Genomic DNA, 24,097 nt, shown 5'->3' on the forward strand with positions numbered 1-24,097 from the left:
GAACATCTTTTTCTAGGTCAACAGCCCTATTTCTACTGTAGATGTGGAACATTTAAAAAAGCTGCAACACTGCACATTAGCATAACAGCTGGGATGCAGCATGGGAAGAATTAGTTGTAAAGAGTGCCTCTTAGGCTGGAATAATTGGATTTTTTTTAGATCACTGTATAGTTGATTATATGCATGTCTTGCATACAGTTTCACATTTTGTCAAAGTCAAGGAGTAAAGTCATTGACGGAAAGGGTTGTAGAGGAGGAGTGAGATGATCCCACTTTCAGCTGGGTTTAGTACACTAAATTGTGCAATTATTGTCAGCTCTTTTTATCAATTTTTGGTTGGCTTCTAAAGACAGAAGGAGAGGGCAGGACACACTGTAAAATGGTGCATGAAAAATGTAAGCGTTTTTAAAAAGGTGAATAATGATCCACTCAGCCCACTGATCCAGTTACAATAACTTTATTAAGGATTGACCTGCTCTGCCAGTGGTCTTTCTCTTATTTCTATCCCTATTCAGCTTTTTCTTTTCTTTTCCAAATGTTCTCTGCCACTTATTAAAATTATGCACAAAGGTCCAGCTATATGCAACTTTTTGAAACCATCAATACACAGATAGAGCTGTTCTATCTATGTTTTTGCCTCACTGATTCGGATAAAGAAGAAATACAGCCTCCTCAGATTGTTAAAAAGACTGCATAAAAAACTGACACGAATATGACTGAATATAAATGTTGAAAGGCCTTTCTTCATAAAAGCTGAATATCAAAAATAAAATTTTGCAGGCTTTGTCGCTACGTTTTATTTGAATCTTGACATTATGTGCTTGCGATCATTGTGTAAAACAAGCAACCATGTCTCAGCTGAACCTATTCATTCAACCATACTGTCATTGCTGACATTAAGTGCAAATTCAGGGTTGTGCTAAAGAATCACACACTTCATGTCCGATTCTTGATTATTGTCCAGAGTGATGATGACAAATATCCACAAATATCCCAGTCCCATGCTTTTATTGTTAAGATTTTATGCCTTAACTAAGAGGTTGGTTGCTTACATTTTTTCCCATACAATCCTGCATTTTTTCCCCTATTACTTTCACTTTTTCTCACAGTGGGTATATTCATGATTAATCTTTGCACTATCATTATCTTTCCTTCATTGTAGTTTAAGTCTAATTCTTCTCATTAGCTCTCTAATTGCATTATGAAGATACATTTTTTTAATTCCTCAACACTCTTTCTCTCCCCTTTTAAGATGTAAATATATTCTAAATTATACAACATATCCATCAGTCCCTTTATTAGTTTTTGATAACAATAAGACAGTCATTTACATATCCTTCTCTGTCTTTGCCTCTCTGTTTTTCTTTTTCTCTTCACCCCCCATTTTAGTCACCTTCATGGCATGAAATATTAACAACTGAGCCTGCTGGCAGCAAACCCACCATTTTCTTTGCGAGCTCCTCAGCCAGCAGTTTGTTCTGCATGCTCTTCTCCTCAACCTCCAGGCTTTTCTGGTCGTAGTTAACTGCCAGCTCCTCCAGGGCTTGCAACACCTCCTTCACCTCTGCTTTAGCACATTCATTCTCGGTTTGCAGCCTGCCGAGCTCTGACTGCACTCTCTCACTGTCACCCCTGGATGATGCCAGAAGCTGAGGGAGACAGAGATGTAACAGTTAAACATAAACTGTAAAAATAAGAAATGAGCAGAGAGAGACAACTTTAAAGAAGCATTGCACACACCAAACAGACTCTTTATTATTTATAAGAAAGAGCTACTGGGTTTTTATAGGGCATAATTACAGGATGCATTTTGTTTTCTGGGAAATAACAGTATATGTGCAAACATTACTACACAGTATAGGTGTAACTTAACAGAGGAAACATTTTAATACTCATTTTAGTATATCTCTTGACACTGTAAGAGATGACATTATTTAGCCACAACTGTGTTTGCTTGCATGAGCACTACTGCAGCCCACTGTGGGTCATTTCACAGAATGGATGGTCATTAAGTGTGGATGTTTCTCTACCCAGGGTGCCTGCATGTTTGCACTGTAGCTCAAAGCTTCTGTTTGGCCAAATGGATGTAAAATCATATTACTGTCAACGAGCTAAAGTCGGTTGTTAACATCATGTCAGCTCAACCAACAGCAGGCCCATATTGAGATATGAATGAACTAATTTAGCAAATGTGGAATCTTTTTCTTGGCAGTGTATCACATGCCAAAGACTGTTATAGACAGATCATTTACACCCTGTAAATACTGTTTTAATCATTTTGATGGAATGATTTAATCGCTGTCTCTCCCACAAAGAGCATAAAGAAACTAACAAGACCATTTCCCGTATATTGACAAAGATGTTGGCACCAAACTGACCCCCAGCACATCAAATCACACACTGTATCATTTTTTTGGTTTATCAGACTCATGAGCAAACTGAACCAACATGTGTCTTCACTTTCTCATACAAAAACAATGTGTAACAAAATGAACAATTACCATATGTATTGCTCATTATGCATCCGTCCTTCATCTTTTTATTGACCCTTCCCTTTCCTTGAGCAGTCACTGAAACCTATTCTGTTCTAAAAGATGACATGCAATACACTTATGAATAAACAATAATGCTCCGTGTTCTTCAAGAGCATTCTGGCACCTGAAAAGAGTTTTTTTTTTCTTTATTTATCTCAAGGGCAGGGTAATAAACCTCTCACGGTGTAGTTTTATTCAAAGTGCGACTGTGATTACTACATTTGCAAGCGCTGCAGCTTAATGTAGGCCATTTAACCAAACTGATGAAAGGATGTAAAACTGTGGTCTTTTACCTCCTCCTGGTCCAGCATCTGCTCCTTCAGCTTCTCCACCATCTGGCTCTGGTGGTTGATCTCGTCATCCTTCAGTGGTGAAGACACATGTTGAAGAGATACAGGTCATTAACAGTTGTATGTGTTATGCACATGAACTGAACATGTGACATGAACATGGGGACTGTACACATTCAGAGATGATATGCAACAGTGTCAATACAAATGGTTTTTATTTGTTTGTCTATGCTCTATTAATCATGCATATCACAATGGACAAAGCTAAACCTCTCAGTGCTCAGCTGCTTGCAACCAGAAACAATGAATGTAATATAAAAATACCACAGTTGTGTCCTATGAAAAAAATCACTTGATATATGACATAGAGCACCCTGCATCGAGTCTACCATAGCGGGTATACCCCAGAAGTAGAGAAAACATTAAATGTATGCATCCCCAATGGATTGTCCTGTATGTGGAACCACTCACCTGGATATGACTGTAGGTGAAAAAATGTCAAAACGGTTATAGATTGCTTAAAAAACAATGGCTATTTTTCTCAGATGCTTTTCAAATAATAAAAAAAACAACTAAAGGTCACATTGCTTTGAAACTGGTTGTGTGAAATTCATGGTACTGTATATCTGCTGATAAATGTTTAAATGATACATTACAGCACTATGGTCCAGCATACACGTACATGGGCAATGCATTAAATAAATGAAAGCTTTAATGCTTCTCAATGTAGAACATTACTACTTCCCCAATCACATCTGTTCCTAAGAGTTGCTAAATTAGTCACTACTATGTGTCTGCTCCTGAATTGATTAACATGAATAATACATGTGTGACACACTCTTTATATTCATGCATGCATACTATTACTACATTTTCAGCCATGGTGTGTAATCAGCTCTAGATTCATGCACACAAATGGCCCTCATGCGTCATCCATTTATCACCTTATCATCAAGCTGTTTGTAAAGCTTGCGGATCTCCTCCTCATATTTCTGACGCTCTTCCTCAGATATGCGCACAACAATAGAGGAGGCAACAGAGCAGGGGCTGCAGGGGGTGCAGGGGGTGCAGGGGCTGCAGATGTCGTGAACCGGCTCCTCAGATTCGGGAGGCACCAGCGGGACTTCCTCCGATCCTTCTCTCAGCTGCTCTAACATGGCAAAAGCCTCACCTACAGATAAGGGACATAATATTTGATCTTTAGCAAATCTGTTGTTCTCACCTCTAGTACACCCCCTTTGGATTCATGCGTTAAATAGGGATTAGTGTGTTAATCGTCAGCATGTCCTTTCCCTACTTGTAGTACTGAATACATCCCTACTTCTGAATCTCAGTTTTGAGATATTTCTGTCATTGATCATTTATAGGCAAGCAGACCCTGCAGCAGTGCAAAATACTTAGACATTAAAATGTAAAATGTCTTGTATCTGGCTTTTGCTGAGACTCGTCTAGTAAATCACAAATAAAAAAGGAGAGAAGGCATTGAACACAGTTAAACAATAACACAGTCAAAATGCTAAATATGTGCACAAATAAAGGCACTTATTGGCAGGAAGAACATAGAAATGGGTTTGGACTGGTAGCTACTCTTAGATACAATGTGTTTCAGGCATTAAGAGGCTTATACTGACATATCTCTAGAAACAAGAAAAAGGTAGGACGTGAAGTCATAAATACATTGTGGGATGCTTATAATTGTAGGTATAATTGAGTGTGATTCTCTTAAATAATGGCATATTTAACACATAAATAATTTGTTATAATGTACTATATTTATTATTATTCTCAGTCCACTGAGACTTGCTGCATTCTATAGCTGCCCTCCTTTTTTCCCTTTGTGTTAGTACTGAACCATTTGGTAAGCCTTTATTCACTGTTTTCTGTGGACTCGTCCAGTGATCCACAGCACCGATTTGACTGAGAAAATGTAGCTGGAAAGCAGATCAATCAGGAAATTGAGTGCTTTGACCCTTCAAGACATGATCAAAATAATCAATACTTAAGATAGTACACCTTTCACTGATTAGTTCCTCCAGTCTAGTTGAAATTGTGCTAATCAATAAAAGCAGCTGTCAGGCCAAATGTAGTAAAAACCTGCATGCACGTGGCTCTGCAATGTACACTATAAGAAAGCCCTGCTAGACAGAAATGTAATTTGAATTTATTGTATGAGACAGCTGTTCCTGTCTTTGGGCCATCCTTGGCTAAGGAGTTGGGAACCATGGTACAAGATGGAGGTCAACAGCATTTGTCCTAGGGAGTTCCTGGCCTGAAGTGGACAACAATATGGGGAGCAGAGTGTGTGTTTGTGGGGAGGAGGGGGATTGTATGCATGTATGTGTGTCAAGCACTGAGGAAATGATATTCAATAAAAACACTGAACAATAATCATTACACGGCTTGAATGTCAAAACGATCACTAGCATTGATAGCTCTGACATTTGAACTGACTGCAGTGCAGCAGGAGTGTGTGTGTGTGTGTGTGTGTGTGTGTGTGTGTAGTGCATTATGTGTTTGTGTCTTTGTGTGTGCACTGATGCAGATGTGTGCATGTGTCATCTTCCAGTCCTACAGGCAAACACCTTCTCCCACTTTCCTTTTTGGTAAAGCTTACAGTTAGGGCCGGCCCAAGCTTGCCATCAACCAGACCCTAGTTATACTGCTACAGGCCTAGACTGCCGAGGGACTTCCCATGACGCACTGAGCTCCTCTTTCCTCCTTTCCCTCCATCTGTACACATGCATGCCCTATAAATGCATGTTACTAACTTGGCATCTTCCCCCAGCTTTGTGCTTCCTTGCCTCTCAGGTGACCTGCAGTTGCAAATCAGCTGCTGCCTGTGACCACCTGCTGTCCTCTTGGTTCCACTTGACGCCCACTGCTACTACTACTATTATTATTAGTGATATTTGCCCATTCCTACTGCTATTATTACGTGTCACATATCTATTATCATTATTGTTGTTGCTGTGTCTCTATGTCTCTCTCACCCCTCTCTTCCTCCTTCTTTCCAATCGGTCAAGGCAGATAGCAACATACCCAGAACCCGGTTCTGCTCGAGGTCTCTTCTCATTAAAGAGGAGTTTAAACTTGCTGCTGTCGTCAAGTGCTTAGTCATGGGGGAATGTTGTGTCTCTGTAAATTAGAGAGTATGGTCTAGGCCTGCTCTATGTGAAAAGTACCATGGGATAACTTCTGTTGTGTTTGGTGTTATAAAATTGACTTGACATGTGTGTGTGGTAACACGAGAGAAGACCAGGGTAAGTTCTGACTTTTCTGTAGATGGGGTTAGCCTTTGTCACTGCAAGGATTACTAATATATAAGGATTCATAAAACATAAAGTCTAAAGAGTTTTCTTGCCTTCAGCATATTGTGGGGGGATCCAATTATACAAAGTGTAAAAGTCTGTATAATATGTATTAGAAATAGCCACAAAAGGCATTTTGAAGTGTTATGGGCACAAATCCAGAGAGTCTGTTTGGCTGCTCTCTCCCCATATCTCTACTGGCATCTATTCAGATGAAATCAAATGAGGTTAAATCTGCACTTACGTGGACTGAAATGTAATGTCTGCAGCCTGGCAGGCTGATAAAATTTTAAGTCCTGTTAGTGAGCGCTGTAGCATGCATGAATAGGGACTTGAACAGGGACATGGAGTGTATTTATTTTTCTACAGAAGAGCATGTATAGGTTGTTCTCTGGATTTTACTATCAGTGGTCTCTAGCAAATCTCCTTAACTGAAAATACCACATTTCAAATATTTTACCATTCAGTTACCAAACTTTCATGGAAATCCATCCAATAGTCCAACACTTCACCCAGAACTACAAATGTGAACCTTGTGGTGTTAGATGAAAAGTCAGGGAATCATCACTCGTCATCATTAGGATACATCATCTGGGGATCATGAATGTTTTACAAAATTTCATAACATCCATTACTTGTTGAGGTATTTCAATCTGGACCAAAGTTGTGGACTGAACTGATCGACATTTCCAGCCCTAGAGCCATGCTGCTAGGATGGCCAAAAATATCCACTTATTATGATTCTGACATTAACTACAAAAGGCACCGATAATGTCAAAATGACAGGGCAAAAATGTTCATGCTTCATCCCAAAAGGAAGACTTTCAGTTATTCAGTGTTTTGGGGGCCGCCAGTGTGATATTAGTGCAAGTATTACCATTCTTCCAACGGTTCAGCTCAGCCTCAAGTCTCTGAATTGTCTCCTTCATTGACCTGTTCTTCTCCTTTTCCTTTTCATACTTCTTCTTCCACTGCTCCGCTGTGAGCTCCAGGTTTACTGATACAGTATTTCTAATGGTCTTGGCTCTAATTGGAGGGAAGCAGTAAGAAACAGAGGGAGAGCAGGAACAAAAGAGATGGAAGGGAACAGAGAGAGGGTAGGAGGAAAAGATGCAGCAGAGTGAGGAACAAAATTTATAGAAAAGACAGGAAAAAGTGTGAGAGAATGGCAGAGAATAGAGGAACTGTCAACAAGGGTATTTCAGCCCTGGCTGCTCAATGAAAATGGGCTGGCATCTCATTAATTTGTATGCAAATTGGGTTTCTGCCAACTGTGTTTGATGCATGTAGGCAAACGGAAGTATACTTTACATAGGCAGGAACTCAGAATGTAAAAAGACCTCTTGAGCATATTCACATCAAAATACAGCAATCATGCAATTCATAAGAGAAATAAATACATATGTGACTGTAAATTATTTCTTTTTTATGACATAAATGACGATGCTGCAGCGACAGCACTCGGTTCTGGCTGTGAATTTCACATCAGTAGCTATCACTTAATTTCACACTCAAGTGAGAAAAGATTGTGTACTTATTCATTTACTTCATGATATTAACCAGTCCTATCCTATTAAGTTGTCTAATCACATCAGAATTTAGGTAACACATAATTTGGACTGTGAAACACTGATAATCAAACATCAGGGGAAAACAGTTCAGAACAGATTGAAAATGGCATTATCCTTGACTGTATTCAAAACCAAAGCAAATGATTAAACCTCACTCTAAATGCTGAGTTTCAGTACCCTCCTTTGAATGCTGTAGAATCCCCAAAAACATTTTGTAGACCTTTTTACTGGAACATTATTATCATCATTATTATCATCGACATTGTATTTTTGATGTCATACTGATTTTCAAAGATTTTTTCTGCAGCTACTGTGGTAGACAGAGGGAAATGAGAGACCACATATTCTCTTCAGTAAAACTCAAATATCTTCTGTGGGTTGTGTCACTGCCTTTACTCGGTTGTACATTATTTATTTCAACCAACACTCTCGTGTCAGTCTCTACTCACGGAATTCATTGGTAGAGGAAAAAGGCTGGAGATGCGTGAGGCTTTTTTAAAGGATCTTTCTTTCCATCTGTGAGTTTTTTTGGGTTGACACTGAGAAATAGGAGTGGAAAAGCTGGCAAGCAAACCAAACGTCTGCTTGTGTAAGTGCAGTTTACCTTTAAGATTAGAAAAGACCCTCTTTAAGCAATCCCAGCACGATCACAAACCAAATTCTAATACAAACCCTGCCTCTAAAGCAGTGTGTGAGTAAAGTTGGAGGCAGCAATATGTGGACTGCATATCTGAATTCAACACATTTCAGCAGAAAAACATCCCAACAGCTGCAGCCGAGCGAGACAGTGTTGTGTGTTGTTCTGCTGCACAGTGCAGGCTACTTAGTGTGGAAGTTACCTTTGGCCAAACATCAGGGTGGATTTGGTCTCTGCATCATTGTAGCTAGAGGGAGAGCAACAGATGAACATAGTGGTGCGACAGTTCCCGCCCAGTGAGTCCTGTAAGATGCGAGTCATTTTGCTGTCACGGTACGGCACGTGGGATTTCTACAAAGACACAATGAGAAGGAAGGAAGGAAGAGAGAGAATCAAAGATAGTGAGAAAAGAGCAAAGGATCACAAGACTGTGGAAGATATTCTGAATTGTTCCACAATCATGCGCATTCCTTTCTGTAAAAAACTTCAAATAAGTGCTGTGAGCATCAACACAGAACAAAGAAAGAAAGGGTTTCTCTTGCTCTTCTGCAACAGTCACATTATTACCTTTTTAAACCTTTAAAAAGACTTCAGAAAATACTGTCCTTGCTCACTGGATAAATAATGAATGCCAGTAGATTTATGAAAGATTTGTGAGGAATTTCACTAGCAACGATCACACCATCAACAAGATGTTTAATGATTTATTAAAGATCAAGGATTGATGTGTGTAGTTTTTCCTCTTGCTGTGACCGTGTTGTAGGGAAGCTTCACAGGGAATCTGCGTAATGACAGACCATCAAAACCTCCAGTTACTCAAAATAAGATTGAGCGGATCTGAGGCCTTTGAAATCTGAACAGATGTAATGATGATGTGTTTTTTTTGGGAGGACCATGAGTTGGGGATGCTATTGCAGGAGCCTGAAGTAGCTGTGCTGATCCTGAAGGAGTTTGTTCAGTAATGAACGGGAGAAATGTCAGACAAGGAGAGTCCAGGGCATAAGTGGAACCTGAATCGAGTGGCCACAGAAGATCTGCCAATGTTGTGCTCTGAGATTTTTTCGGAATAGCAAGTAATTTGCAAGGGTCTAAAAGGGATTTAACATTTGGACTATAAGTAAAAGAGTGGCTGTAGGCTGACTAGATTGATTGGTTTGAGTTTGCTTTAAGTATTTAAGTATTTTCAGTTATGAGTTTGGGGAAGAAGCTGATGGCGCAAAGGTAAACTTTTATGGTATGTATTTTAATAGCCATCACAGAATTGGTATAGATTATGAAACAAGTCAAAGTGACGAGGTCAAAAAACAGGAGGGTTATCTCCATCTCTCATTATAGAACCCCCCCAAAGCCGGAGCGCCATCAGAAGGAGTGGTATAAATAGATGTCATGAGGTGAGTAAGTTGGTCGTCATTAAAGAAGGTGATTCTTTTCCAGTTGGCAAGAAGGTTGAGCCACAGATGGAGTTGTTCAGCATGGCTTAAATTGTCCGGGGAGATGGAAGTCAAGCGTGATGGTATGGAAGAAGTGATAGATAGTGACAGACAAAGACCACCCTTGGGGAATGATGCATAGGGTTGCATAAGTTGACTCGTTTTGGGAGGGAGAGAACTTGGCATTTGTTACATGATGGGATGAGGAGGAAATTGGAGATCGGAAGGCTGATTTGGTTGAGCTTTTCGACTGGGAGAGAAGCCAGAAACAGATTTGCGTCAAGTGTGATTCAGAGGAACTGACTGTAGTCAGAGTGACCAGGCCAGAAGCGGCCAGAAGAGGAAGGGGAAATGATGAGCTGATGAGAGATGAACAAGGAATGGAATCCTAAGGTTGTTAGACACGATCCAGCAGAGGGAGAAAAGTTTAGGGTCACTTTCGCAACTGAAAGCAAGCCCAACAGTGACATAATATGCACCTTGCTAATGACACAGAATTGCCAGATATTAGGAAGGATAGGGAGAACTTTGAAAGCGCTGGTGATGTTCACTTTTGAGAGCCTCGATCCTTTCCGGAGTATTTCTTGGTTGTTAAACCAAGGGGCTGATTTGGAAGTTAGGAAATTGAGGATGAGCAAATGGGCTAGTCATGAAGCCTTCTTTGACTTCTTTGGCAACAAAGCGAATAAACATATTTTGGGATTTTATGTTCTGTTATTTGACATCATTTAGCACCAACAAATTTTCCTCAGTGAGAAAATGTACGTTGATAACTTTTGACTAATTTACTGCAGCCTCATCTTAATTTTGGATTACATTGTTTTGGCAGCAAACATTAGCTGCCTGTTAAAGGCAAACAACTAAAAGAACAGGCCTTAGGCAGCCATGTTGTCCAAGAGTCTTGATAGATAAAGACTGATGAGATTTTTCCACCATACCGTTCCTTCAGCCAATGCTGAGATGACATTCCCCAGGGCCGACAGAGACTTGTTGATGTTCTTGGCTTCATCCAGCACGGCTCCCTCTGCACCTGTCTTACTGACCTGACACAGATACACACACATTGGAAGAATTAGATTGTAAAATACATATCATCATAAAAGTGTCATTAGGGGAACCATATTTATTTCTCTAACAATGCTTTATTTTATGAAGCTTATGGTTTCCTGTGTTGAAAGGAATTATATATAACTGTAAAATAAAGACGTTTCCTGGAAATGACCACATAATTTGATACTAACTATATAGCAAATGAGACAATGAGTGCAATTGGTAAACTATCAATCCATGATTTAGTAAGCTGGACATACAATATATATACACATATGTAGAATACTTCAACATTTTTGGAGAAGTCTCCAATAATAAATAAATAATGAGTGATATTTGTTTGGATTTAAATGGAGTTGTTCTTTCAAGCAAGATTCTCTGTAAATCAATAGCTATTACCAAACTCAAATAACTCTCTCAGAAATGTGTCTGTTTCTCTAATAATGAGTGTTGTGTTGTATTATGATTATTTAGAGGCAGACATGAAACACTGAGAGTCAACCAGCATTTGAGAAGATTTCTGCAAGACGTTGAACCTTAATTGGAATGGCACAACACATTATGTCATAAGTGTCATGGGACACAATTATTCACAGTATAATGAGGCGCTTAATTATAGAGGGTAACAAGTCAAAGCACTTCGTGGAATATGCACCGGCTTCCTCTTCAGTCAATAATATTTTGTATCGAAGTCTAAGCAATTGTAGGGCAGAATCATTTCATTCTTCAACCCCAAGACAATTAACAGATGCAGCATCCGCATTTATTAGCTAAAAACCACAGCCATCAGCACCTATCTGGCCATCCACTACTCGAAGCACACACTCTTCTATATTTCACATCAATACTATCAAACACTAAACTATATTCAGGAGCCAAGAGCTACGTTCCACTGTGTCTTTAATCTATTTTCTGTCTGCTTTGTGGAATATGACCTATGTCCTGGAGATAAATTGTTTTATAGATGGTGTGATGAGGCAGACTGGCTCTACAAGGCCTTGAAACAGGAGAATAATTAGCTGTTTGTAGCTACAAAACCAGCTGTTTGAAGCTTTTGTTTTGATTTTTCTATTAGAGTTGAGTGTTTATTACTTCTTAGAAAATGATTTTCTCTGTATCAGTGGAACTGATTGGATTACCAAAAATGAGCAAACACTAACCTTGATATTGCATCAACAAGAGACAAGGCCAACCCCTTAAAATAAAAATCGGCCCTCTGTATTTAAGAAAGACTGTTAGAATTTAATATCAACAGACTGCAGTGCAATAAAGTAAGCTTTCAACGGCTTTAAGGGTGAAGTTCAAAGCTTTAATACATTGTTTATCTGCGTCTTTGAGTTCTGCAAATACCAATTCTGAAAAAATACCTTTTGGTCTCAGAGTTTCAAAAATCCTGCTGAGAGTGAATCTGGTGACTCTGGCACTGTAAAGCCTTACTTTTAATATTTCACAAGAGGAAACATTTGTCTTACCTTCTCACTACCTGCTAGGTCAACAAGGTACAGCTTCCCACTCAGCTTCTGCTCTGTTTCAACATTTTCCTGTTTGATGTTTAACAGGAAGATGCTGTGACTGCGTGAACTGTGCTCATTCATATCTAGGGGAGGGGAGGAGAAGAGTCAAACACCTTTGAGAAAATGTCATTCAATGAATTATTTCCCTTAGACAGAGAGTTTTCAAACAAGATGTTGACTCTACACCTGATCATGCATTTCTCACCATGGCACAATAACCTCATTATCCTTTCATTGTAAATAAAATAAATAAATAAAAAATAATAGCATGAAACAATTGACAAGCACAAGCTACAGTATGGAATGACAGGAAGATCCACAGTGGGACTCACTGGTGACAGCAACGTGACGGTTGGCCTTCCCTTCATCTATCACATCCATCACTTCACCAGGACTTGTGACAAAGCGCTCAGTACAGCCCTTTGTGAAAGAAAGACACATGCACATTTTAACACAGAAGTACACATGTATTTCATGTAACAGCACGCATACAGAAATGAGAAAAGATGGAAGTTAACCCATAACATAAAATACATCTACATAGTAAAAACAAGTAAGTCAACATTTAGTGTCAAATTGAATCATATCATACTGTTGGATTACTCACCTTCACAAAAGGAACTCGGTGTTTGTCTTCGTGCACTGACAGGTTGGTTTTTGTCACTAGGGTGAAGGAAAATAAGGAGAGAGGTCATTGCGTTACCTAAAGCATTGTAGATATGTGTAAGCAAATGAGTTTCCGTATATGAATGTGTGTTTTTCCTTGCAGCGCAACTATAATCAGACATGACTATGGCCCCTGTATATCTGTGATTCAGACTCTACAAATGTGGCATGAAGAAATATGTGAGGCTCTAGCTATGAATGTTTTTAATGAAACTGACATATTTTTTTCCAAAGTTACTGAGAAGATGAGCAGATGAATCCACTATTGTCGACAAACAAAACTTACAGGCCCAGATTCCTGAATTAGTCATTTCACATTTGAAAATCATATCTGATCAATGATGATTACATTTCTCTGGATTGTAGTGGCTGCTTTTTTTCGTGGAGATTGGGCATTCTTGTGTGCAGATGCATGTGTGCAGCTGTGTGTGCTTGTTTTATCACCCTATAGTCCCTGTTCCTCTTTGCAGATACAAGGGATGTTGTTCTTTGTGCTGCCTCGATTCATCCTGCTTGTTGTCAGCTCTGTTTTTGTTCATAGCTTAAATGTTCCTCAGCTGCCATGGACTCCCTTGCATACAAAGGGGGGCTTTCACCACCGTCTCTGGCACCATTAAAAGTGTAATCACAAGGATATTGCCTAAAGCTCCCTGTCCAGGTCTCTCCATCATTTTATACTGGTTATATGTCTGTGTGATAATACTGTGGCATGTACTGCAGTGTGGGGCTTATGTGTATGGTGTGCAAAACAATAGCTTTATTGTGTGAAGCAAATAAACAGAAATATAAATGTAGTTTGTATACTTTTTCAATTTGTATTCCTAAATCAGAACCTATTGAGTTTTTATACTGCTACCCTAATTCATAATAATCACACTTTAACAGGTTATGTAGCTATAAAGGTTTGAATTTGCAACTGTGTACTGCAAGAAAATTGCAATTTGAGTTTCACCATCTCAGTGCACTAACATACCATCCAGCAGGTCCCGAATTTTATCCATGTATATCTCAAAGTAGGATACCTGCAGCAAAACAAAAAACATGTGGCAGCTCATCTTTAGAATAAAGGTATAGAGACAGAGAAAAAATGATACAGATAAAGTGAAGATATAAGGCCTGTTTATTGTACAGATAATCAATGTAAAATCATGTAGCAGTAATCTGTCATCCCATGAGTCTGTTGAGGTATTATCCCCTATTAAAAGACTGTGGTGTAAAAGGGAAAAAGCACAAAAGATATTGTAGGATTACCATAGGTTTATATATATATATGTCATGATTTATTGATGCTTGGCTGATTCCACTCAGCCTGTCCATGTGAGGGTTACATCAGAGGTTCAAGCTGAATTCCCACTGAATATATCATAGTGTTTGAGCATGTACATGCACGTGTGTGTCTGACAGAGCAGGACAACAGACTGTCACAAATGCACGCATGAGCAGACACACATGGGAATCCACACCGACCTTTATATGGAATTCCAAGTTCTCATCCATTGCAAATATGTGTTCAAATATGTCCTCAGCGATGCGTGGAATGATGCCCATTCCCTGGGGATCATGAAGGTTCCCCTATGACAGGAAAGAGGAGAGATAAGAACATGTCACTGAAGAGGTGGATAAATGCAGACCTTGGGTTGAATTAAGTAGAGAGAATAGTAAAAGAAGGGAGAGCAGGGAGACTTTTGACTTGAAAAGGAAAAGAGTTGTTTCCCAGAGAGAGTTGTAAAGGAGGTTAGTTCCCACAGAAGGCTGGGGAAGACTGATAGAGCACAATGACAGTGATGGAGGGAGATGTACTGTCAGGAAGAGCAGAGGAGGAGATAATCCATTTTTTAAACAAAATGTGTGCGTTTGTGCGCTCGTGTGTGCCCCAGCAAGAGGTCTACCTTTTGAATGATTTAGTATTACTGTACCTCCATCGTATGTGTCTTTCCAGAGGAAGTCTGCCCATAGGCAAAGATAGTCCCATTGTATCCACCAAGCACATCTAAAGTGAGAAGGGAGAAATGAAAAGCATGTTAAAGAAAGAAGAAAATAAGAAAATAAAGAAATCTTTCTCTTAGGTCTATTACCTCTTTTGCGGCTTCATGACTGCTGTCATCTTAAAACAACCTGTTCATACATTTAATTTGTATGTATTTGCAATTAAAAGTGAAATTGCTTTAAGTGCTCTCTGTACCAATGAAACTGATCTGATTTTCAGGTGATTTCTTGTATCCAGTTTTCTTGTACAACGGCTGAGATTTGAGGTTGGGGGTGGTTGAGTGTGAGCAAGCTCTTCTGCGTATGTTTGCTATGTAATGATGTCATTGTATGTATGCATGAAATGAGATGCTATATATCAAGGGGGCTATGCTAATAATAAATTCAAAGAAATTGAAGAGTGACATTGCAAGAAGCACCTTGAGTTTTTGACTGAAAAGCGCGTTACAAATTAAATATATAATGATTATGATTATGATTATTATTACGTCTTACTGGCAGTAGAAGTGTCAGATAGAATAACAGATTTCAGCCAGATATGAACATAAGTCAGGAACACAGACAGAGACACATATTTTTGACCTTTGTTCCAAAGACATCAGGCTGTGCCTCATAAAGCTTCTGTGCAGTGAGAAGTTCATGGTATTTAAGCTTGGTTAGGCACTGAATGACCTCTGTGGATGCGCACTATAAACAACATCTACCCTGGGTGTTGGAGTCACCAGGAGGCCCTCAGCAAAGTACCAAGCGAGCATAGATATATTATTCTCTTCATGCATCTGGTGGGAGCCACAGTGAAAACAATGCCTCCTGAACCGTTGAGGTTATAAAGCATCACAGTGTTTAATGTCATATCGCTGACACAGTCTAATAAACCCACCGAGCTAAAAGTCAAACATGGATAAATAAAAACATATCACCCTGAAAGACTGTCTGTCAGAGTTTAGCAGACCACAGAGTAATCAGAAAGGCTCACGACTGAAACCATGCTGCACCCTTCTCTTTCACTCCACTCTCCTCATCTGCACACCCTCTTGTGTTGCTTTTACTCTGAGTCTGTCTCCGCCTCCACACTGGTCATAGTGAGACAGAAACAGAGCACGACACATGAAAGAAAGAAGAAGAAAGAAGGAAGAATAATGTGTTCCAGCAAATGAAATGAAGAAAGCAGGAGACAAGATTGCCGGAGACCACAGCTGAAGGGAACACAGACCGGAAAGCGATACAGAGGGAGGACAGCATGAGTGTGAGAGAAAGATAGTGAAAAGGGCAAAGAAAGAGAGCAAAAACAGAAGAAATAGACAAAGTGTAAAAACGGATACACGTCTCTTTACTGCAGACCATAGCAGCCCTCTCTGGTCTCGCTTGCCCTCTCTGGTATTCTTTTATTCTGTCACATTTTGAATCTCACTTTTGTCATTCCCTCATTTTGTTAAAACTCTAACCTTGAGTTCCTCCAGCCCTGCCTGTGCTGCCATTCGTCTTGCAGTTTTATTTCTTCTTTCCTCAGCCTACATGGTAATCTCACACTTGGTAAGTAATCTCCCCCGAAAAATCAATCTCTTTTTCTTGCTCCATCAAGAACTACTTCAATGGAGTTCCACGCTAGCTTTGAAGGTGGCACAGAAAATGAGACGCTAAAGGGTGAAAAAAAGAGGAAGCAAGCAGATACAGAGAGATGCAGACGGAGGGAAAGGTGAAGGAAAGAAGATTTGACTCTCTAGGGTGTTAATTCCGTTTGATCTCAGGCCTTCTGGATATGCCAGTCCCACCATGCTGTGATAGGCATGCATCTTGTTAATCTGCACATTTTGATGCTGTATACCTGTAGGTCATGTGACTACATCATGTCATGGACATTTTTTTCTCACTGCCTGTAAGGAGCTGCTAATTCATGCAGGCACTGTATGGAGACAAAACTGAAAAATCCGATTGGAATAACCCAGGGATTCAAAGCGTATCGGCTTTCCCGCTCATTTTCACCTGTATCTTGGTCAAAAGAGACTAAATGCGTACGTGACTCACCTTTGACAATCTGCTTGGCGCAAGTGTTGTAGACCTGTACCTGGGTGGTGTTGGTGGGGAACACCTGGTCAAACACGTAGGACCTCCCCTGTGAAAACCAACACAAACACAGTCAGCTAAAAAACACAGACAGTTTAGAGAGTGCTTTAGCTTGTTGTCAACACCTCGTCTCCCCCTGTGACTCGCTGTAAAATCTGCCCTGGGAAGCTGATGAAGCTGAGCACAAGAGTGTGTGTGTGTGTGTGTGTTTTTTGTGTGTGTGTGTGTGTGTGTGTGTGTGTGTGTGTGTGTGTGTGTGTGTGTGTGTGAGAGAGAGAGAGAGAGAGAGAGAGAGACAGAAAAATAGAGAGAGAGAGAGAGAGTTCACACATCATGTTTATCATTAAAACATTATGTAAGGCCTTATTGCCACTATAAAAAAAAGCACATAAATATTTCCTTTACACACAAGTAAACATGCTTTATGGCTGCTGTGTCCATCTGTGTGTATTAGACCTGAATAGCAGTCCATATATCACATTTAGAGGCCCATCTGTCTCCTTTTGAGTGATGTGCATCCCATGCCTGTGTGTGTAATTTTATTTGTGTGTGTTTTGTGCTATTGAGAGAGCAGAGGGTGTTTTTGAATGAGCACAGCCTAGCTTAGACCTTGCGCAAAGGGCTTTGTGACCCCAAGAGAGAAAGAGAGAGAGAGAGATCCCATCTGAGGTGAAGCCATTAGAGACGGTGTTCAAGGACTGGCAACATAAAGTGATTGAGTGGAGAGAAGAAGTAGAGTGAAGGAGTAGACCAGAGTAGTGGAAATGCAGTGAGAGCAGAAGAAAGCATGTGACCTGAAACCAATGGCTACACGTGAGAAAGACAGAAGAAGAAAAAACACACAAGAAGCAAAGGGAAAACAAACAAATCTGTTTTTCTGCTCATTGCAGGTCATTTAACCGGAATGTTAGTCAGCAAACCAGCCAATGAACTAATCGCAACCAGAAATATGCCAGACAGGCTTGAATTTCCACTCAACCAGTTAATTAGTCAGCTAGCGTCATCTAGCTGAGAAGCCAGTTATTAGCCAGATATCAAGTGAACCATGCAATCAGACAGACTCGTATCATATCAGACAAGTTCTGGTTGTGAAGATAGTCATGGAGCACTGAGTTCAGTCTCATCTTGTTCATAAAAACTGCTAGACTGTTAACAGGTCTAATCTTATTTATGGTACAGTGAGTTTATACTGTATGTGGGAGTAGGCATGCATATGTGCTGACAGCTGACAGTTATCCAGTCTGGACCACCCACAGGAGCAGAAATACTGTATAGAACTGGCCAAACATACAGTACAAGACAGGTTTTTCTAAAAAATAAAAAAGAATCACTCTTGAATTGTTGTGTTTTTGTTTAATGACTAATATTGTGAGCATTAATGGTATAAAGTATATTGTAGTTGTTGTGGTGACTCTGATAGCATTTCTGTGCAAGCTTACCTCAGCAGGCTAGTGACTAGTACTTAATTCTTAATTTGTTTGCTAATTAAAAAACATTGAACGATATTTTTGCCTTATGATATTAAAAGTTTTTATTCCTGTTATTTTCATTTGATATAAAATGAACACAAAATACGTTAAACCACACAATTCTAAAGGAAGGTAGGAGGAAAGAGAAAAAAAGCTATATATCTAAATGAAATTAAGGAAAAGCAGGAGGCAAGGGATTGAGACCATTTACAGTAGGGTTCACTGTTAACAATATTCAAGTTGTTAAGGGTTGCAGTTCAGTTCATGTGGCAATAACCATCTGCCCTTTTCAGGACAATTACATTCAACAGTCACTTAGCTAATCAGCAGACAGTAATCATCCCATTCCTATAATCCCTTACTCATACAGTAACTTGTCCACTGAGGACAGTCTTATGTTGGTATTTAGTGCACTAAAGGAGAGAAATTCCTTAATTATTTTATCATAGGTGAAAACTGTGAAAGTGTTTCAGACGGCCAGCCGCTGACTTCATATTAAGAAGATATATTGTTCTAACCATTACTCTCTTGAAAAACAGGCTGGCAGATTTGAACAGCATAGAATCAAACCGTGAATGTTACAAATGTCTTGGTTACATGGTATATTTTTAAGCTATTCAACGACCAGAATGGGCCAATTAGTTTGTTTGATTACCGACATACGCATCGTGTCAAATTACTTTAGTGCTGTTTCACTCTGATTTATTAACAGTGAGGAAAACCAGACATCACACTCATTTGGGGTCTTGCCACATTACTAACCATAGAAACATGACTCATTAATGTCCACAGCATGTTTGCACAACAGCTGCAGACTTCTCAAATGGTAATCCATCTCATGACTGACAATAAAGGTTTACTGTTGCTTGTGTAATCTGGGTGTACATCTGGGCAGGACTTATATTGAACACACAGATCAGCAGATTTAGATTCTGTCACAAGGATTGCATAGTGAGTGGGAAGCACACAGTCTATGGTAGGAAGTGGGAGTGCTATGTTACATAAGCAATGCATTTAATCTATATACAAATGCCATGTGTCTTCTTCTGCTTTTGCCCCCGTACATGGAAAAAGGGTAAGGGATGTTTTCCTATGTGGGTAATACATTGTTATTGCTGTTAAGATAATACAAACTTTACTGACCCCTAAAAAAAACAAAAGTGAGGGATAAAAACTGTTTAAACAATGGAGGGGAACACAAAGTGAGTGGTGCTCCAAGAAGCACCCACATATCTGCACCATCATGTAATTATTTGTAATTGATGTTAACACACTGACCAGTCATCATGCTCAATGCTTTTTACTGTTACATAATCTACCATAAAGAAAATGGAAATCTGTCATTACATGTGTTTCTGCATTTAATATAATAGCCATACAACCCGAGAGAATGTTCTAAACCGTAATTATGATCGCACCAATAGTCTGGGATAAAGTATGGCAATAATCCCTTGCACCTCAGTATTACATATGGGCACCGCTGCTTCTCAACCTTTTAAATAACACAGTCAACAAGCAGCTAGACACAAAATCCCAAAGCACACACATTTGTAAGTGGCTTGAATAATAAGTTGTCTTCCAGGCTTGCATATATGGATACTTTGTAGTCTAACTCATAATTTATCATGTTTCTTCTCTTTTCACATGCACCTTTTTATGCTGTTTTTAAAACCACATTCAATATTAAAACCATGCATTTATTTGCCAGTTTGTGCACAAGAGGTACTTTCTTTTATTGTTTATATAATATGTTATGGGAAGTGTTAATCAATGCTGAAATTCTAATCTTATAAGGGCACCAATATTTTACAAGTCTTTTTATTAACCAGTGGAATTGGACTTTATTAGTTCAACATTCCAGTTTACTTGCATTTTCATCTGGTTCAGTACAATGAAAATGAGATATAAATACTGTTATACACAGCAGCATGTGATCCCTTGCAGTGTTGCTATGGTTTAACATGCTGTCTGGTACATAGCTCACTAATAGCTCACTCACTCACTCAGTGCTTTGAGGCATTGAAATCACCTGCATTAAGAAAAAGACTAATAAAAAGAACAAGAAAGTTTGTCCTTGTGATTTTTTTCACACCATTTCAAAAGTAATTATTTTGAGGCTATTATATTGAGTTGTTATCCTGAGATTAGGTAAAACTTTCTATTTTCGTCTGCCAAGAGAATCTAGATGTTTTTTCTCTTGCCAGTGAGTGCCTCTGTGCTAACCTATTTTATTAAGAAAAGCCGTAACTAAGGAAGCAAAAAAATGCAATTTGTGCCACTCCCAAAAGCTGGAGCTAAAAATCAGGCAGCGTTACTGCAGAATAAGACACTGAGTGGGAACAGTACCTCAATGACCTCCCACTTTACAGCTCTAGCTTTGCATAAAATAATTTGTTTCTGACAGAGGGTGGAGACAGTTTGGCACAATCTCGGCTTCAATTCTCTGTATTTTCCTTCTATTTCTTAATAAGATGAACTGCTTAGTTGGTGTTCTCAAGTGCATTAATCACAGCTGCAGGTATAAACAACCTCCCCATCACAAGTAATTAAATCTGACTCTATTCCCAATGAGCCATTTGTAATGCTACACTGTAGACACATGCAAACCATGCTAAATAACAGAGGGGGAGAAAGAGGGAGAGGGGGGATCATGATGTGGTCTTCATTGGGGTGAATAAAATTAGTCAGTTATATAAGCTGCATGAAGAACAACCCTTTTCCAATCATTTGTTTTGCTGGCTACACCGTTAAAGTGCTAATCTGCTCCTTTGCTGCATAAATATGATAATGGCATAAATGTACTAGACATTCTGTAAGCTCTCTATCTGCATCTCTCTCTGGCCCTCCTCTCAGAATAGGTACAGTATAGACACGCTTCCTTGTTTGTCTGTATAATTTAACAGATGTCATTATTTGCATGCATATTGATGTAGGAAGCTGGAGTTGGAAACAGAGTGTTTGTTCATGTGCATATGTGCAAATAATACATCCAATTATGCTTGTACATGCAGACACTGTTCATGGCCCTCAGCTTTGTGTGCGATGTCAAACACCCACATGCCCTGTCCAGCCTGCAATCTGCTGCTGTCTGCCAGCAGACAAAGAGGCAGTGGGCTGCAGGCACTGAGGGGGAGAGAGAGGTAGAGACCAACAGACAGACAGAGGGAGCGAGAGAGAGAATTAAAAACTGCAGTAATCAACAGAAACTGGTGGGGGATGGCAAAGAGTAGCCAATAAACAAAAAAAGAGCTGAACACAACTGAAGAAAATGGGAGACTGACCAATGAGAAGCAATGAGAGTAGAAACATCAAGACCTGTAATCAACATAAACTCCAACAAAGAGAGACAAAGGGAATGAAATGCAATCAAGATCGAAAACCCACAGAGGAGTAAGACAGAGAGAATATTACAAGAGAGGCAATCAACTGAAGGAAAGAAAATAAATGAACAACAGTCAGGAAAAGAAAAAAAGAGAGGGTGAAGGGTTACAGCGACAGATGTTGAATTTAGATGGAGGTCTGCTGCTAAACAGGGTTGAAAACTCTGGGGACCAAAGAGGCTCTGCACTAAACAGAGGGCTTGACATGGAGTACACATACACACTAAACCATGTATTGATGTCAGAATGCATCCAATAAGTATACCTAAGTCTTCCAAGTTTAAAGACAAAACAGTTTGTCAGAGCTGTGCTTTGCTGAGTTTTTGACCACTATGGAGCAATGTTTTGATGACTTGGTCCTCATTCTGTTTGTATCTAATATGCATGGGTGACATAACGTGCACCGCTGACAGTTGGTGGAGGTAATGCACCAAAAAACAAAAAACAACTTACCAATGGAGCAGGAAAGCAGGGAAGAGGAAGAGCTCCCTTGTAGACATGGATGTAAATAATGCAGATTTTAAAATGTCAACGTAAATGTTTAATGAGGAAGACAATGCTCTTAATATGTTTGTTAAGTGTAAAGAATACTTAAACTGCATTTAGGTGGGATAAAAGAAATGTAAACATAATCTAATCTGCTTACATGAAACTTAAAGGATTGGGTGTATCAATGATGTGTAACAAACATGTTGAGTGCCTGTCCTTCCTCATAAAACATTTACAAAGCAGAATTTAGGAAATATTTGAAACATGCAACATGCAAGCAAACTGGGGACCCGCCCATCACTATGGTTCAAATCTCCATAGAGTGCCTTTAAGATTAGGGGAATGACCAAAGTCAAGGTTAAAAGAAATCAATCATTGTTGAGAAACCAGTGACAATGATTGCTGGTAGGACACTGGATGCAAACACATCCATCTCCTTTGTAGATTGTGTTATTCCAACCATCTTCCCAACCTCCTCGCTAAGTACCTCATACTACATGTGCTTTGGCATTACTAATATGTCCCAAAAAGGTCACTTGCCAGGAAAATGTAACACTAGTCATTTTATCATAAATGTCTTTCTGGCTGAAGAAAGTCTCTACGGTGCAACAGTAATATCCACAAGAAAAGTCTGACATAGAAAACACCCTCTACATATGGTGAATATTTGGTAACTGCCAATACTTGCTGAGAGGAAACAATACTTTCCAACACAGAGACACCATTCAGAGAGGTTTAGCTCTTGTCACATCCTTCCTCTCCATCTGGTTTCACACCAAAGCGTCCCTCCCACTATCCTGGAGACATATAGCTAAATATTTTAAAGCGAGAGCTGTATGAGATGATAAGAAGATTAGGCATGTGTTCTCCTCCTCCTACACATTGGTGGGCTGACAGTCAGGCAGGGAGGTTGCTGCTCATTTTTTGCTCTATGGCTCCTTTGCAGTGGTTTGGTGTTGGTGTGTAAGCTCGTCTGAGGGCAGAGGAGGAGGAGAAGGAGGAGGGGTCTTATGTTCCCTTATCATACTCTGTGTGTGTGTCTTGGGTTGTGTCGGTCTCTGTATAAGTCTCTCGCACAAAGTCATCAACACTTCTCTCTACCCTCACACAAATGCACGTACAAGCACAGTGAGGGTGACAAGGAAAAGGAAGTCAGGCTGCCAATGTCTGCTCCATCCGTCAAGCTAATCAGGCTTCGAGCCCAAGATAACAGCATCATTAGGGGTTCTCTGAACAATAGAAAACCCCTCATAACTGCAAAAGCTCCAGTCACACAATATTACCAAACATTACTGTATTTCCTAATTCACTTTGCTGACAAGTCAAAGCAGAGTCAACTGGCACAATGCCTCCAGGGCAAAACCACTCTCAGTGCCTCAGATATAATGTGGTGAAGATAAATGCTGAGCTGCAATGGCAATGGTATTAATTTTGAGTTGTCTTCCAGCTATCTTTTACTTATCACAGCAATTTCTGTAGCTATTTTACTTCTTTTTTTTTACTTTATGTCTAGCTTAAGGGAACTTTAGTTTACCACCCAAGCTTACATTTTTAACACTCATCTAATAATTTCACTTATTTTCCTGCATCAAGAAGTTTATTAAAGATCCACACAGTGAAGTGGAGCAATTAGTACCCCATCAAAGTGAAATACTCTGCATAATTTATGAGGATGAGTGAGGGAAACAGGAGACAGAGGAGTGGAAAGT

At 39.6% G+C, this 24,097-nt stretch overlaps 1 protein-coding gene across 1 annotated transcript in view; it reads right to left on the bottom strand.

Annotated features, from left to right (window-relative positions):
• The window catches only part of kif5ab (kinesin family member 5A, b), a 50,984-nt gene that overhangs the window by 16,643 nt on the left and 10,244 nt on the right, over nt 1-24,097 (bottom strand). The window contains exons 2-14 of the mRNA XM_053316356.1: nt 17,012-17,099; nt 14,917-14,990; nt 14,468-14,572; nt 13,974-14,022; nt 12,942-12,997; nt 12,667-12,754; nt 12,293-12,417; nt 10,709-10,813; nt 8,543-8,691; nt 7,010-7,158; nt 3,769-3,995; nt 2,828-2,896; nt 1,443-1,649 (exon numbers count right to left, since the gene is read on the bottom strand). Of these exons, the coding sequence (XP_053172331.1) occupies nt 1,443-1,649; nt 2,828-2,896; nt 3,769-3,995; nt 7,010-7,158; nt 8,543-8,691; nt 10,709-10,813; nt 12,293-12,417; nt 12,667-12,754; nt 12,942-12,997; nt 13,974-14,022; nt 14,468-14,572; nt 14,917-14,990; nt 17,012-17,099 (1,491 nt within the window). The remainder of the gene's footprint in view (nt 1-1,442; nt 1,650-2,827; nt 2,897-3,768; nt 3,996-7,009; nt 7,159-8,542; nt 8,692-10,708; nt 10,814-12,292; nt 12,418-12,666; nt 12,755-12,941; nt 12,998-13,973; nt 14,023-14,467; nt 14,573-14,916; nt 14,991-17,011; nt 17,100-24,097) is intronic.

Source organism: Scomber japonicus, chromosome 3 (assembly GCF_027409825.1).
Source record: "Scomber japonicus isolate fScoJap1 chromosome 3, fScoJap1.pri, whole genome shotgun sequence".
Taxonomy (NCBI): Eukaryota; Metazoa; Chordata; class Actinopteri; order Scombriformes; family Scombridae; genus Scomber; species Scomber japonicus.